Source organism: Accipiter gentilis, chromosome 28 (assembly GCF_929443795.1).
Source record: "Accipiter gentilis chromosome 28, bAccGen1.1, whole genome shotgun sequence".
Classification (NCBI taxonomy): Eukaryota; Metazoa; Chordata; class Aves; order Accipitriformes; family Accipitridae; genus Astur; species Astur gentilis.
The window spans coordinates 15,755,527-15,772,571 of NC_064907.1; the positions used below are offsets into that span (position 1 = coordinate 15,755,527).

At 55.7% G+C, this 17,045-nt stretch overlaps 2 protein-coding genes across 3 annotated transcripts; one reads left to right on the plus strand and one right to left on the minus strand.

Annotated features, from left to right (window-relative positions):
* On the plus strand, positions 1-1,921 carry NKX6-3 (NK6 homeobox 3). The gene is made up of 3 exons (XM_049831005.1): positions 1-425; positions 1,445-1,614; positions 1,691-1,921. Exons 1-3 carry the CDS (start codon positions 44-46, stop codon positions 1,919-1,921), a joined length of 783 nt encoding a protein of 260 aa, XP_049686962.1. The 5' UTR covers positions 1-43.
* Positions 1,922-7,742: 5,821 nt separating this feature from the next.
* GPAT4 (glycerol-3-phosphate acyltransferase 4) lies at positions 7,743-15,302 on the minus strand. 2 transcript variants are annotated; one of them, XM_049830736.1, is made up of 12 exons: positions 15,138-15,302; positions 12,244-12,313; positions 11,600-11,897; positions 11,343-11,417; positions 10,812-10,901; positions 10,600-10,693; positions 9,988-10,103; positions 9,704-9,759; positions 9,285-9,370; positions 8,919-9,047; positions 8,758-8,837; positions 7,743-8,126 (listed from the first exon to the last, which is right to left on the minus strand). In XM_049830736.1, exons 1-12 carry the CDS (start codon positions 15,300-15,302, stop codon positions 8,018-8,020), a joined length of 1,368 nt encoding a protein of 455 aa, XP_049686693.1. In that variant the 3' UTR covers positions 7,743-8,017. The 2 variants fall into 2 exon arrangements, with proteins under 2 accessions (XP_049686693.1, XP_049686692.1); XM_049830735.1 differs by having other exon boundaries at positions 12,223-12,313.
* Positions 15,303-17,045: the final 1,743 nt, after the last annotated feature.

The window sequence follows — 17,045 nt, forward strand, 5'->3', positions numbered from 1 at the left end:
CCGCGGGGAGCCAGGCTCTGAGGGTCACCCAAGCGCCGGGGCCATGGACGCCAACCTGCCGGGCACCTTCCTGCTCAACGGTCCCTCGCTGGGGCCCTTCCCCGAGGCCAAGGCGCCCGTCTGCCAGTACTCGGTGCAGAGCTCCTTCTACAAGCTGGGCCCCCCCGGGCTTGGCGCCCAGCTGGCTGCCGGCACCCCCCACGGCATCTCCGACATCCTCAGCCGGCCCGCGGCGACGCCGAACAGCGGCCTTCTCCCCGGCTATCCCCACGCGGGCGGATTTAACGGACTGAGCTCCCCGGGCGTCTATTACGGGCCCCAGGTGGGGGCCCTCCCCAAGGCCGGCGGCGAGTACCTGCCACGGGGCCGGAGCTGCTGGGCAGAGGCGGCCCCGGACTGGCGGGGCGGCCGGCAGTGCGGCGGCCGTAAGTACAGCGGGGCCGGGGAGAGAGGGTGGGTGAGTGGGTGGGTGGGTGGCGGGTGGGTGCCGCAGGCGGTGGGTGCCCCGCAGCCGCCCAGGCCGCGTCTTCTCCATCGCCCGGCACGAGGCACGGCTGGTCGCCCCGCTGGCTGCCCCGGGACGGTGGGAACGGCCCCGGAGCCAGAGCTGCTGGACCTCAACCTGCCACAGAGATTTCGGCTCAAGAGCAGGGGCAGCTCCAATGGCAGGGATTAACTCTTTGCTTAGCCCCCCCACGCAAGCCACAGCTTATCCCGGCAAGGACAGGCAGCGCCCGCCGTCCCGCGGGTCTCCCCGTCCCTCCGGCAGCTTCTCTGGGGTCAGTGCCCAGCCCGGCTCGGGGCAGAGACAGGCAGGATGGCCGGAGAGCTGGCGGGGGGATCGCAGAGCACATTGCTGCCGTGCCGGAGGGTTGGTGGGGTGGGTGCTCCCGTCGTCCCGTGGGGAGCCGCAGGAGGCTCTGGGCCGGGGGCTGGGTGCAGCTGCTCGGCACCTGCAGCCACGGTCCCCTTCCCACCTCTCCAGGTGATGCCCTTGGAGCAGACGGGTCAGGCAGCTCGGCCATCGGCTTCTGGCACAGCTACGAGCCGACCAGCTCTGCCTGCCTTCCTGTCGTGCATCCTGCAAGGCGTGGGGCACAGGGGCACGGTGTTCCCGGTGCCGCGTGCCTCTGGGGTCATGCGCTGCTGCTGCTAACGACCCTTCCCCTCTCAGCACAACAAATTAGCGCCGTCCCCGAGCGGGAGATGCACGGCGCGGTTCTGGCTCTACGGGGCCCGCACAGAGGGCAGCTCAGCCCTCCTGGGATGGGGCTGAAGCCTTGAAGCCCGAATACGGTTTTAAGTTGGAGGGAAGCCAGCGTGGAGGGACTCTGTGGCTGCTGGCGGGCGCACCGGTGCCGTTTTTGGGAAGGGGAGAGCTGCCCAGAGCCGCACGCTGCAGGGAGCCCAGGTGCTCACCTGCCTCCCTCCTCCTCTCCCGCAGCCCCTGCTCACCTGGCCGACAGCATCCACAAGAAGAAGCACACGCGCCCAACCTTCACGGGGCACCAGATCTTCGCTCTGGAGAAGACTTTTGAGCAGACCAAGTACCTGGCGGGTCCGGAGAGAGCACGGCTGGCCTATTCCCTTGGCATGACTGAGTCCCAGGTGAAGGTGAGTGTTGGTCACCGCGTGGCACGGGGCGCGTGGCGTGGCGGCCGCTAACCGAGCCGGGCCCGTGGGGCGGCAGGTCTGGTTCCAGAACCGACGGACCAAATGGAGGAAGAAGAGCGCCCTGGAGCCCTCCTCGTCCTCGCAGCGGGCGGGGGGCTCTGGCGGAGAGCGGGCGGCCTCCGAGACCGAGGACGACGAGTACAACAAGCCCCTGGACCCAGACTCGGATGACGAGAAGATCCGCCTGCTGCTGAGGAAGCATCGTGCGGCCTTCTCAGTGCTGGGCTTGGGCACGCACAGCGGCTGAGCACCGGCACAGCCCACCCCTCTGGGTCTTGGGGTGCCCGGCCCGGCTGCCTGCTTCCTCCCAGGGGGGTGACACCCCCCCCTGCCCCAGCAGATGCCCGGCTGTGGGGCCGGGGCGGCTGCTGCCCCCCTCCTGGTGGCTCCTGGCCAGGGATCCCGGCTTGCGGGGCTGGGAGCAGCATGCGTGGGCAGCGTCAGGCGCGGCCGTGCTGTCGGCATTGATGAAATAAAGGTCCCGGCCCCAGCCAAGTCCCAGCGCTTGCTTCGTGGGCGCGCGGTCCAGGGTGCCCTCATGAGGCTGGGCCGGAGAAGGGGCTGGGATAGCACGTATGGGGCAGGGTCTGTGTGCCAGGCAGGGGAAGGGGCCGTGGCCGTGGTGCTGCGTGTGGGGCAGAAAGAGCCCACGGGAGCGATGCAGCCTTGGGGACATTTCCCAGGGTTTTCCCAGGTTTGGGCGTGTACCGGCAGCAAGAGGTGCTGGTTCAAAAGTCACTTGTTGGGGCCTCTTGTTGGAACCTCTTAGCAGCAAATAAATATCATTTATCTTAACGGTGTGAGTGAGAGCCCATTCACCTGTCAGGGCTGCAGGATTGATGTGGCGTCAATAGCCCCGGTGTGTTTGCCTGCCAGCCTGGTGGGCCCCTCCGCCCCGTGCAGCAGAAGCTGCGTGTACACACGCGTGTGTGCACATGGGTCTGCGCGACCCCTGCTCTGGCTCCCCGTGGCTCAGCCCTTGCACGCCGATGGTGGGTGCCGCATCGGGCCATGTCTCCCCAGCCGCTCGGGATGCCAAAGGGACTCCTGCTGGCACGGGCACACTGCTGGGGGGGGACCTGGCAAGCTCGGCGGTTGTTCAGCTGAGAGGCAGCTAAGTGCCAGTCAGGTGTGAGCAAACAGCCTGGCTGTTCTTGGGAAGGAAATCGATAGGAGATAAGGTGCTGCCGGCCCATCATATAGTGATTAGGAGCGTGGCACAGGCACCGAGGAGGTGCTGGCGGCTGCAGCCCAAGCTGCCCTCCCCTGAAGCCACAGGCAGCATCAGGACAGGCTGGTGGCCGAGGCCACCCCTGGGGATGGCCAAAGCCCCCAAAACACTGGGGCTTTGCAGCAGCCCCGAGCACCAGCCTTGCGGTGTGGAGCCGTGGTGTGGGGCTGCAGACTGTCACCGTGCCACCCTTCTGCCCTGGCCCCCAAGGCCCACATTTGGCTTCAAGTCCTCTCCAATCTGTCACTTTTCACTGGGGGAACTTTGCAAGGAGCCCTGACCGCTCGGCAGCACTTTCCCAGGGCTTGGGGAAGACTCATCCCCCCCCAAAGCTCTCTGTCCTGCCTTGCAGCGAGCGTGGGGCTCATTACTCTTCCCCCCTCAGCCACGCAACCCCTCTGCTGCCTCGATGGGACAAATGCCAGCGGGTGGCAGAGCTGATGGACCCTTTACAAGGACACGGGAGGCCAGGTCCCACGGGCAGCACGGTGCGCGGGGCTCGGTGGAGGCTGTGTATCCCACGGGTCCCGGCCCTGTGGCAGGGCTGGGAGAGCCACGTCACCGTCCATGGGCAGAGCCAGCGCTCGGCAGGAGCAGGCTCTGCACGGCGGGAGAAGTGAGGGGCTGCTGTTGGGATATTTTTTTGACATTTTCTAAGCTGCCCAGCGTGGCTGACAATTTTTAATGTACTAACTGCCTGGTCCAGTGAGCTGATTAATTGGTGCTGTGGAGATCAATACAAAACAGAAAATTAAAACAATTTTAAAGTGATTAAGTAGTTTAACACCTGTCTGATGCCACGTCAGGGCTGGGAGACAAATAAAGCGGGTGGCAAAGGGCCTGCTGCAGTCGGGGAGAGTGACAAATCGCAGCCGCAGCCTGGCTGCCCCGTGCATTCCCCGCAGCCGGACAGGTCCCCCGAGCAGTGGCCAGGGCCACCCTCCTCTCCTGCCCATCGCTGCTGCCGCGGTCCCCGCTTCCCACGCACACGGCTCCAGCCGCTTGCCGCTGCGGCTCGCTGCAGCAGAGCGGTCCCCAGCCGGCGCTTGGGGTCTCGACAGGGTGCACGGAGCCCGGTCGACGGCGAGCGGTGACGCTGCCCTCCCCAAACCTGCCTTGTGCCCCGTGGCAGGGGTCTGCCTGGGTTTGGGCAGCCCTGGGCCATGCGGGCAGGTCTCCCGTCGAGCGTTGGGCAGAGCTTGGGGCCAGCTGCTCCGGGGGGCGTGTGGGTGCGAGCGCGGGCAGGGCGGCCTGGCAGGCAGATGGATAGCAGCTCCGCTTCAATTCTGCATCCCTTTTCTCCCAGACAAACCCCGTCGGATTTTCATAAATCAAAGCGCCACACTGTTTAATAAAAATTTATTGACTTACAAGTGATTATTTATCAAAAGGCCATTAATAGCGGCTCTGGGAATGATGTGCTACTGGGTGGTGCGTGGAGACTAATAGCAAATCAATGCCAGCATCCGGGCAGAATGCATATGAGGGCCCCTGGCCCCAGCGGGCTGCATGGCTGCTGCAGCCGGAGCCAGCAGCCCCTACCCCGTGGGCCGCCCAGTGCTCCCCCCGGTTATTTATCGCTTACAAATGAAATGATCGATACTTTTAATCTAGAGCTAAATTTATTAACTTTCTCATCGGAGGGAGACATATTGACTGGGGGCATGGGAAGGGGGAGCCGAGGAAAGATGGATGCGTGCCTCCTAACCTGTCCAGCCAGCTCCCTGCCTGCTGCGGAGCATCCCGGCGGCAGCATCAGGGCTTCTGGGGCTGGTCCCCAAGCACGATGTGGTGGTTGGAGGTCCTGCAGGGCTGGGGAAGCGGGGAGGGCTCCTGCACAGCACCACGGCATCTCTGACAAGGGCTGGGGGAGCGAGCTGTGGGCAGAAGACTTGTGGGCACCCACAGCCAGTTCTGAACACCCGGGGATGTGGGGAGGTGCTGCTGCAGGCACTGGAGAACGTGAGGACTGCCCTGGGGAGACCACCACCCACACTCGCAGGGGCTGCGGAGGCATGTTTGCATGGTCCAAAGGTGATGCTGTGCCCCCCCCCCCCGCCCCAGCCCCAAGACGACAGTTCTGGGTGCACAGCCCTGGAGGAGAGGAAGGGTGTGGGTGAGTGCTCGAGAGCATGCTGCTGGCTGGGGAAAGGCGAAGGAGAGCCTGGAGACCCTGCCCAGGCAGCGATGACCACGTCCCCAGCCCAGGGCTGTGTCCCCAGCTGCAGCTCAGCACCTGGGGAAGGGGCACCCACAGCACCCAGCGAGCGTGGCACTGCCTGGGCACCCCACGGCTCTCTGGGTCCGGGTCACCCTCCCCAGAGATGGCCAAACCATGGCACAGTGCGGGGTAGAGTGGTCCTTAGTCCAAATGGTCCCCCGAGCAAGGGAAAAGCTTTGCAAGCCTTGGGGACAGAGCAGCAAAGCTCAGGCAGGCAAACCTGGGGCTGGATCAGGCCATCACCCCTGGCCAGAGGCTGCCACGGAGGTCAGCAGTAGCTTTTTCGGCAAGCAGGTGACTCAAGAAGGAACTGGAGCAAATACAGCTCGCAAAATGTTATGATTAAATGGTATAGGCAAGTACTACAGGGTAACACACACCTGCTTGGTAACTGAAGCTTAACCATGCTACAGGTTAATGCCCGTAACGCACGTGCTATACCCAGCATTTCTTATACAACTAAAAGCTGATGGTCAAGAACTCTGCACAAATGTAACAACTGGCAGGGAGATAAGGGTCGCACTTTTCTTTTCTTTCTTTTTTTTTTTTTTTTTTTTTTTTTTTTAAAGTAGGAAAGCAAGAGCCCCATTGGTTAACAGACACGGATGGAGGATTGATGAACTGGTGTTAGGAGCTGTACGTAGTAAGTTGGGTAGAACAAGTAAACCAAAATGCTGGTGAATACACCCTTAATGCCATTATAAACTCCTAATGAAGGAGGGGTCCTAGCCTCGGTGATGGAGATACCTATTAGTAACAAGCAGTTGTTTTGTCTTCTATCAGTAGCACAGGAGCGTAAGCAATACACTTCAACCCTGTGGATGTTGTTAACTATCTCTTACTTGGCTTCAGCTGCTTTTGTTTTGTTATCATCTTAGGTGAAAGGAAAAGACACTAGGCTTTGCTTCGTTTTCTTCACCCCCCCAGATCAATCGCCACAGCTGAAGTGGGGCAGAAGAGAAGAATATGAAATTGGGGGTAACAGTGAAAAGCATAGGGCCAATAAGGGAGTCTCCATCACCAAACAAGAATAGCCTGGTTTCTCCTGGCGAGGCTGGATGGTAATGGTGATCATGTCTAACAAATCACTGATAATTGAATGCAATGTTTGTGTAGGTAACGTGTCTCTGTGTGTATATTTATAAAGGATCGTATTTTGAGCACTACAAGAAGCAAAGGTAAATCAATTCAGTATAGAAATATTTCCCATAACTGTACCTTAATAGATCATATGCTATTAAGTGTAGCTTTACATCACTGTAAGGAAGACTGTCCCCTCTCAGGTATTGTACTGGAAACACTTTAGTTTATTTGTACGTAAGTTGATGGTCCTGGGGTAGGTAGAAAATAGCACACAGTGGAAAATGGGGCTCCTCAACTACGAGGACAAAATGTGCATACCCTGCTTGCGCATTATCTGTGCACAGATAGAGATGACCTAACTGACCCAAAAAGAAGGGTTTTGAAGCCACTAACAATGCAAAGGAGAGAGGTCGCACAGAACTGAATAAGGTAGGTGAGGATAGGTGCATTATGTCTCCTGGGAAAGGTTAGGGGAGTTTCTGGACTCTCTCTGTTACTTTCTTTTCTGTGTCTCTCTTTCTTGATATAACCATGTTTTACCCACATAAAAACAAGCAGGAGTTAAACTATCATCTTGAATCCATATTGGTAGCTAGTGCAGGGAAATTCAAATCTAAGGACACTTACACAGAATAGCTGTCCTGACCTGGGGGTAGCAGATGCCCTCCCCCAACAAACACCACTCAGGGTACAAAGGAGGCACTTAAGTATTGCCTTCTCTAGTGTTCCAGAAAATGCAAGCAAGCTTCTGCAGGTAGCAACAAAACAGCATTTGCTTATTAAGAGCAGGCAGAGGACCCAATGAAAGTGCTAAAATTTGTAGGAACATAAGGATAATTGGAAAGTTCATGGGATGAATGCTCAAATGCAAGTTGTTTTACTGAATAATATACTTGCAGAGCTGAAAGGGAAAGGGGTACCACCTCTAGCACAAGATTTCACTTTCCTTGCAACGAGCTGAGATTATGTATGTGCATGTTGGTGCACAACAAGATCAGATCCCACCATTTCCCTCACTAGACATTTTAAAGGGGATCTCCTGCCCCGGCCACGGAGTCTCACATTCTCCCACCCGCACTGGATTCCCACCATAGCACGTAGCGATTCCTCAAGAGCCCCGTCTGCCACACGAGTAACAACTGTCTGGCAACTTGCAGCTCCAGGGGATAGCGGGAGGCTTCCAAGGAGGATGATCCTCACCGCTTGAGGAACCCTAGCAAAGAGACTGTTACTCAGATGCTGGAGAAGCAATGGTCTGGGTCAGGCTATGGCAGGACAGGGCAAAAGGAAAAGGAAAGGTTTCTCCTTCCAGAGGCAAAGCTGGAAATGGCCCAAGAGACCACATACTGCTCCTAAGGGGTTTGTGCTGCAGACGTGAGAGGCGCAGGCTCATGAAGACTCCCTTGGTTGTCAAGGCAGCTAATTTCAGTGCAGCTCACCAGTTTCTGTGCCGTGGGAGACTTGTGACTGACACACATGCACATCAACACGCCAGTCTTCCTCCTGGGCCTGTAAACACCATATGGAAGCATATGACACCATAAGTGTTTCATTTAATATTGCCCCTGCAAGGGGCTTCACTGTAACAGTAACAAGAAGGCATCTTTGCCAAGAGCTGCCCAGGGCCTAAAGACTCTAGGCAGTAATAGTGCCTCTGGGAAGGAACAGCCAGAGGATGAAGGAGCAAGTCCAAGCAGCTCTGGAGTAGCCAAAGTCCAAAGATTTGGAGCTGCTTCAGGCAAGACTTGGCTCGTGCTGGAGGCAGAAGGCTCTGGCCAGGCCCAGTAACAGTGCTGGAGGCAGAGGGCTCAGGAGCGACTCCGGTCTTCATGGTTGCCTACAATCATTTTGCTGTAGAGTTTCTGTTGCTCCTCCTTGAATGTGTCTTTCACCTTCTCCCTCTTCAGTCCTCCATCCCTGGGGAGAGAGTTGTACCATCAGAGTGGCTGCAGGGGTGCACTGTCTGAAAGTTCAGTTAGGGCTGCTCAGAGCAGGTCAGAGCTCCCGCAACAGTTGGACAGCTACACTTGCACCTTACATTGCAAGGGTACACACACTGCAGACCAACCCTCCCCAAGGCGAGTTACCTTCACACCTTGCTCTGCCAGGGGCTGCACCCATGGCCCCACACTGCGCTCAACACGGCAGCCCTGTCAGAAGCGTGAGCTGCTCCGACACCACTACAGTAGACTGCCTCGAGAGTCCCTCTGCCTCCCAGGCTCTGAAGATCTCGGTGCCTCAAAAAGGAAGTTCCTAAGCTCAACCCACTTTGCTGAGTGGCATAAAGTCAGAACCAGGGCATCCCAGTGCAAGCTGGAATCACAGAATGAAGCCCTGGTGCCCAACACACACAGCAGAAGCAAAGACTTTGGTCCCTGCTACTGAAGAGCAGTTTTGGAGGTCACAGGCAAAGAAGTATCTCCATTTCTCCATAGGCTACTCTGCCCAACGCAAGACACAAACTTGGGTCTACAGCCCATGAGCACCTACCAGGACCCAGGTCCAAGGAACCCTGGCACCAGGAAGAGAAAAGCCTGCTTGGACTCACCAGAGCAGATCCACGAGGCCCCCCTGCCTGGCAATGGCTGACTTCACACGATTGGCAAACTGGACAGCGTCCTCTTCGGGCTGTGGCAAAATAACACTGTTCAGCAGGAGCAAAGGGCCAAACAGGTAGCAGTTTAGATAGGCCACGTTCACCTTACTTACCTGCCTGGTCATTGGGGGCAAGTACCAGACACTGCAGACGATGGCCCAGCTGGTCATCATCCTAAGGAGGTAGGTTACCATGCCATACTTGCTGCTGTTCCAAAAGGCATCTCCAAACTGTGGGTCATACTAGAGAGGCAGAAGAGCTCATGAAAGTCAGGCAGTGGTTGCACCCTCCCTGAAGCTCCAAATTCCACCCCAACTGCAGCTATAGGCCAGCCCTCCCAGAGCACTACATGTAGTGACCTCAGCTTCCCCAGGCCCTCAGACCAGGCTGTTGACCCAGCAGTGCCAAGACTGGGCTGCCAGGACTAAGCTCACACACAGAGGGCTACTTGTGCTGTAAGAATGTTTGCCTTCTCATACCTTGATGGCTACAGGGTAAACCGTGGCTCCAATTTCAAAGCTCCCCTTTTTGAACATCATCACAGATGTGTTGTTGATGCAGGTTCCTGTAAGAGGCAAGCACAATCTTCTCAGCTTCCCTTTGCAAGTCAGTTCAGAAGCCTAAGATATATACCTAAGGGCTAGGCCACAGACACCCAGCAACTGCCCCCTAAAGCTCCAAACCCTGTTCTCTGTGTGCATAGGATGTGTCACCAGGACATCATATATCTGACTTCCACATTCTGGGTTCAGTCAGCTCTGAAGATGCAAAGTCCCCTTTGCCTCAGTGAAGGGTCTCAAGGCCCTTGGCTGCTTAAGAAGGGAAGCAACAGAGATGTGGTGCTGTCGCAGTGTGCCCTCTCCACCAGGTGCTTGTCTGGCCTTGCTCCACAACTCACCTTCCGGAAAGATAAGAATAGGCAGTTTGCTCTTGTCCTGGACGTGCTCTGTGAGCCTAAACAGAAGAGTGTCACCCATTAGCACAGGGCACAGAAGCTATCACTAGCAATCCCCACAGCATGCAGTCCTTATCCTGCAGTCACTGGGGACTGTCTGGGTGCCAGCAACAGTGACGCAGTCTCCCAGCACCCGTGAGGCAAGGCAGTGTCCTCGCCCAAGGGAAGTGGGCAGCCTCCCCCTTCCCAGCCTCCAGACCTCCCGTTGCAGCTAGCAACTGTCACACCTTTTGGCGACGAGGTGACGATCTTTGACCTCAGAGCGTTCAAACCAGACGTGGGGGCAAGCTTTCACCATGGCTCTCTGTATCACACCCATAAGCCCTCCGTGGATCTGACCCACCTGAACAGGGCAAGAAGACACAAGTTACAAGACCTGGGGACACATTAAGGCCAAGGCAGCTCCTAGCTTCACAACCAAGTTGAGGTTCGTCTTTCTAGCCCTGCCCTGGAAAGGCTGAGAGGAAAAGCCCCAGGCTCTGACTGGAAGGAGAGATGTAGCCAGCCCCAAGTGCTTTCCACATTGCAGGAGGTACAGCTGGGGAAGTGCTTTGCTATTCCATGGATAGCAAAGCCCAGAGCTCTACTTGCAAAGCAGTGCCCAGAGACCCCCGGTGCTCTGAGTCCCAGGCCAAGCTTGCTGGAAAGCCATGCACAACAGGGCATCTGTGCACAGGGTCTGAGAGTGCCCTGCGATGTCATGCAGGGAAAAGTAGTTCTGCATGCTCAAAAGCCTCTTGCTGCCTAATCTTTGTCACATGCAATAGGCTTGCTGCTGCTCCCACCACACATGCGGCCAGGCCCGGCAGGCAGAGCTGGGGCTGGGGTGCAGACCTTACCATCGCGTAGTAGCCATCACTGGCCAGGATGATCACATCAATGGGAGATGTGTGATTGGCCACGCAGATGCCTCCATTTCGGGGTCTGTTTTCTCTGAATGCAAAACAAAGGTACAGATGAGGACAGAGGAACGAAGCGTGAGGCCTGCAAGAGGCATGTCATGGAGCAGCTAGTGGGAAGGGACACCCTGCAGCAGACAGTGCCTCCTTACCTGTCATGGTAGGTGATGATGGCTGTGAGGGCACGCACACAGATCCGGTAACACATCAGGTGGACATGCTTGCTCAGGAACTCCTTACACCTGCAGCCGAGGACAGAAACCATCACCTCCCAGTTCTACAGTCTCCCCTGTAATGATGCCACTCAGCCCAGCTGCCCCAGCCATGAGATCCAACCGAAACTTCACATCTCTCCCATAGAAATGCATCTCGTCCTGGGTTTTGCCATCAGCTTACGACTACTGATTCTTAACTCATAAGAACCAAATGTGGCCTTTGCTCTTTTCTGTTGTTATTCCTTTCAGAGCCCAGGGCTGAGCGCTCTTCCACAGGCTTAGTGCTCACATCTAGGCTCTTTGTTTACAATTACAGGGTGTCTGTTCCTGAGAGGCTACAGATGCCACGACCACCTGCCTTGTCTGCAGCAGGCAGAACAGATAGGCCTTGCAGGAAAACTTCAGGATTATCAGGTCTCAAACTGCACAGGGGCCTCCCATCCCCTCTTCCCTTAAAGACAAACTCACCTTCCATTTGGCAAATATCCCACCACTGTAGTACCAGTCACCAACAAGCTGATGCCAGTAAACGCCAGGGCTATCCTGCAGAAAGAGGGAAGCTACACGCTAGCAAAACCAGGCCACAGGCCCTACTCATCAAGTAGCCTGTCTCTCCTGATCATGTTGAACAGGGTCCGTGGGGCTTGGAGACCAGTTGCACTTGCTGCAGTGGGAACAGGCCATCAGCACCATCTCAGCAGGCAGATTCCCATAGCAGCACTCACCTGAGGGGCAGAAGAAAGCAGTAGCGGATGAGCACACCCAGTCCCCAGAGTACAGTGAGGCGCAGGCTGATATACTGGAAGTTGTAGTTGGTCCTGCTGAGCAGATTCCACGACTCCAGCTCTTCAGCTGAGAACCTCTTGGTCACTTCATCATCCATGATGGTCTCGATGCCTTTGCGGCAGAAATAGAAGACATCCGAGAGCTCAAACTCAGGGGTGTCTAGGGCTTTGCCACTGCCACTCCGGCGGATCTCCTTGATCTCCTCTTCCAGTGACGTTGGCTCCTTTGCAATGATACCTGCAACACACCGCAGGCAGCTCTGAGCAAAGTGCGACTTGCCTGCTCAAAGACAGCTGAGAGCCAGGGCCCTTACTTGCCTGCCCTCCACAGGACCGCCCCCCCCCCCCCCCTTTCTCCAGTCCAGATGGGCATAAACCAGTCCTCCCAACTATCTAGAAATTAAGCACTCCCTGGGTGCTTCCTTCCCCTTCCTCAGGAAATGGACCTCTCCATAGCTCCCCCCAATCCACCTACATGGAAAAGGCTTCCCAGCATACCTCAGCTGCTCAGAGACACCACATTTACCCCATCTCCCAAGAAGAATTTTGAACTTCATATGTACCCATGCAGGGCAGGATCTTACCATTGACATAGGGCTTGTATAATGGATGGTTCTTCTCCTTGGCACCACGCTCTATTCTCAGTGTTGCCCACTGCAAGAGACACACATGACAAGCAAGATTCACAAGGCCTGTAGGTAGCTCTGCATCATACACTACTACCCTTGTTTTACAGTTGACTTCCAGGGAATCCATGGTTAAGGGGAGAAGATGGAGCTAAAGCAGGAGGCTTCCATACAGAACTGAGAGAGCTAGTGAACACAACTGAACTGAGGTGGAAGCAGAGACTGGCCTGGGAGGAACATTTTTACAGCAGAAATCTGCCTGCAGTGGGACAAGAAGACTGATGGGGAGGTGACTAGCACAGGCACAGGACAGCCACGACACACACAAGTTTGTGTGCCATTCTGCCCAGCAGAAACCCAGCAGGGAGTGCCAGAGGGAAGAAGAGTGCTCAGTGGTGAGATGGCACAGCAAGATTTTCTGCAGACTCCACGTCCTGTAGGCTCTGCCGCACCTGGCATGCAGTTGCCACTGCGCAGCTTCTGGGTGGACCGTGCATCCTGCTGGGGTGGTCCGCATCACAACGCAAGCAGCTGATCATGGGACTGGTGCTATTTTTCAACCCTCATTTCTTCCAAGCTCAAAGCAGAGACTGTGTTTTCAGGCTGCCGCTAAAAACATCAGGCTGATGACGGGATGGGATCCCTCCCTCCCTCCCCGATTCAGCCTACAGCTGCTGCTGCTTCTCAGCTTCACCAGTCAGTCCAAAACAGCAGCAGCAAGCACCCTCAGACAGTGCTCTGGCAGCCGGCTGCCAAATCCCACGCCCGGACTACCTGTTATCCACAGAAATCTCTCTCAGCTAATTCTCAAGGGCAACAGCAAAAACTGCAGGCTGGATTTCTGGCCAGTCTTCCTGCCTGCCCTCTAAGTAACCCTCTCAGCCTCAGCTCTTCTGCACTGTACAGGTCTGGGAGAACAAGCTTCTGAAGGTGCAACATGCTTATTGCTCCAGGCTACCTGCTCCATCAGGGATCTGTGAAGAAGCGGAAGCCACTGGGAACTCCTGGCATCCCAGTCTCAGCCCATGCCAGCATCAGATCAGGAGGCAGCGATGTGGGAACGCTAATTGCATATAGAGTGTCCGGCTCATCTAGCAGCCTCCTCTGCCAGCAGAAGGAACTGCAGGATTGCAGAAGATTGTCTAGACACTGCCATCCCAGGAGAAGTCAGAAGAGGAGCTCTGACCCAGCAGGAGCTGGGCAGCCCACAGAGAAGGCGTTCCTCGCAAGACCAGCCCGTCTCTATCCTGACTGCAGTAGCAGAAAACCCAGACTCCCACCTGGGAAGCACCAGGCAGGTGTCCCTCACCACCAATGGGGATGCGCAGCCGCCATCCCAGGGCCCACAGCTCTGGCTGTGTCCCACAAGCTGCCAGACCCGAGTGCTGCCCCTCCGGGCAAGGTTCACAACACTGGCCTCTAGAGATGGGAAAATCTTTTGGGTAAGTAACGCTCCCCAAAAATACAATTCTGCATGATCAAACCTAGTGAGTGAATTTTCCACCAAATCTGTGAGCTGTTGTGCCAGAGTGCTCCTCTCCCCCACCACAAACGTTTTTTGATAAAAGCTGAAATAGACTTCAAAGTCTTTTCAGAAAAAGTTTCAAGATTAAACACCAAAATAGGTGTTGATATTAAATGTTCCTGAACGGAAGAAAGAAAAAATGAAAACAAGGTGAAAAGTTCCATTTCAGATAAACCAAATTATTTTTTTTCTCCCAGTTCAGTCACTAAATTTGAAGTCAGGTCTTCAGACATCTGTGTTAACGAAGCACCTCACAAAGCCCAGGGTCTTCCCATTCACACCTCAGGCTTTGGGGAGGACTCGGAGTTTAAAGAGCTGAACGTTGCAAGCTGCAGGGCTGCCTTTCCAAGCCAGCCAGTACAGAGATACTCCTGAGGAAGACAGCCTTGTTCAGGCAGCAGTAGCTGTACCATAAATCCTTTAGCACCTTGAACTGCACGTTTTAGAGCCTAAAACCTCCCTTTCAAGCAGTGAACGCCCCTTTTCCTTTTGCTTATCTGCCAGGGTAAGGTGGCGTAGGCTGTATCTACTAGGGAGTTTGGCAAAAATTCTGGTCTCACCAGGGGCTTGCTTCAAGGAGAGGCGTTGGCTGTGAGACAGCCCATAAAATTAGTCTGCCAAAGGCAGGCAAGGGAACAGCATGACCCCAAGCTGGAAAATTCCACTTGGCCTCTCTGTGCCAAGAGGGTCAGCAAGGGCTGCTGGTCGTCCTCAGAGGCTGCAGGTCCAGACATGGCTGCTGGGCTCAGCAGATAAGCAGGCGGCACTCTGGGACAGAAAGGTGTTGAGAGCTCTGGGTTCTGGCCACAGACTGCTCAGGGCTTGCAGTACAGGAAGTCCTTCCTGCCTTACCTCCTGCTTTTGCTTCATCCAAACATGTCCTGGAGAGGAGCAGGCTGCTGATTGCAGCCTTGTCGCTCCCCATCACACTCTACACCCCTTTTGGCTTCTTTCCACATCGAACTGTAACAGCACTCTGCCTTGCCTGGGACGTTAACCCATCCAAGCACACGCCTCCTCTCAGCACATCTACAGATCCTACTGTACTATTGCATACTTATGGGCCACACTATCCTACTACTTTACTTCAATATTTACTGGATTAATTACAGGGAAAAAACAGCCTAGGAACAGAGATCTAGTAAACTGCATTCAGCTGAGATGACCCAAACGGGTCACCTGGCACCCGCACACGTCACCAACAAACCAACCTTCCACCCCAGTCATCTGCAATGCTCTGCTGAGGGGCAAAAGCCTCTCTTCCTGGCATGACCACACTCGACAAGATCCCTGTAAACACACAGAAAATTCTGAAAACACAACTTACCTGAAAAACCTTTAATAAAGTTTTCATGTAAACCTTGCGGATGCCAAAGGAGACTCCAAAAATTGCTGGCACAATGATGAAAACCAGAAGCAGAGTGAAGAGGACAGTTATGGAAATCCCCAAGAGATTAACAACCAGGCTGTCAAAGGGGAGCAGGAGGAACATGGTGAAGGGCCCAGGCAAGGCTGGTGCCCTGCAGCCAGACAGAAGGGCTGCCCGCAGAGATTAACCAGTCCTCCTGTTATTCAGCAACAGTCTCGCACATGCACCAAGTCCGCAGCCTGCTCACAGACCCCATTCCAAAGTTCACATCCTTTTTGGGCTCTGTGAGAGAGGGAACGCAACAGGATCAGGGAGAGCAGTTGGGAAAGCAAGCAAACAGTCTGCCAGGAGCCCAAGTGAATTCAGACAGCGTGGGCTGAGGAGCTCAAAGAAGACGGAACACGCACACAGGTTCCTCCATGGGCGTGCAGTGGGCACTGCAGTGACACAACTGCATGAACGGATATCCTCCCAAGGCGCCGCTAAGCAAGTCCTGCTGTGGGGCAGCTTGTGAAGAAGCTGGGAGCAGAATCCCCTTCTGGCTGCTGAGAGCATGCAGAGTCTCTTCACAGGGACAAGGTGGAGTCCATCCCTGAGCCTGCATTGGAGGAGATCGAGGGAGTTGGCACTTGCCGGAGCCTACCGTATGTGGAGCTATTATTGTTCCTTCCGTGAGGACACAGGCACTAGCACAGATCTTTGCATGACGCCTGGAACAAGTTTAACTCCGGAGGCCCCTGGCATCCATCCACGCTGAAGGGTCGTTACAGACACGAATGAAGCTTGTGTCCCTGGAAAGCTCTTCAAACAGCGAGTTGGCTTCTTGGCAGATGAGGCACTCACATGCCACCAGCACTAGTGGAGGAAAGAGAAACCGAAGTCAGGGAAGTCAGGCAGCTCGGAGAGACGTCAACTCAGAGGGTGGCAGGAGGCCAGGGACAGTGGGCTCTGAAACCTGGAAGGCTGAGGTCACATCACTCAGAGCAGCTCCTGAGACACAGCAGACTTGGACTGGCACTCCAGCTACCGCCTGGCACTGTCACAGACTTGGGAATCACCCCCTGCTGCCACTTGTCCTGTATTTTCATACCATCCACACCTCAGATTGAGCAGACTCATCCAGAACCACGCCTAAGCACAGGATACTGCAATCAGGTCCCAAGTACCAGAAAGGAGCCAATGGAGTGACAGAAAACCCTTCCTCATGACAAAGATGTTATCGCCTCTCTCATTTCAGAGGCATCTGAGAGCACTGAGCTAGCCAGGTACCCAGATTCCTGGGAAGGCATCACTTCCTCTACTACTATACACACATCTCGCCTCCCTGTCGCACAGGGCAGCTTTGCAAACAGTTCAGGACAGGAAGTTAGCCCAAGGGGTGAATTCCTGCTGATGATTAGCCAAAGTGGAACTTGTTGGGGCACGGGGACCAGTCAAAGGTCAAACACCCGCCATTACAGCCCTTTCGGGGAAGGATGCCCTCCGCAGCACAGGTATGTGCAAAGCCAGCTGAGGCTACTAAAAAGAGACCAGTCTGCTCCGGGGAGACTTCCCTCGGGATACCACCTTCACCTGGCTACGGAGTGTCAACCCGAGGATGGGATTTAACAGGTACCCAACAAGCACACAGGAGCAGAGAAGAGGGTCTGGGAAGATCCTGTTAGTCCCCTGTACAGCCTGTTCCAGCTGCTGGCTTAGCCCTGCTACACCTGTAACGCCAAGAACATTTTTAGCGCTTCAAAGGAAGACGCGTGCCTGCCTAAACCACGTCCTGGGAGAGGCAGCTCTGCAGCCAGGCGTGTGACTGCCCATTACGCCAGAGCCGTCACCCATCAGAACCAGGTCTCGTGCCGGCAAACTGGTCTG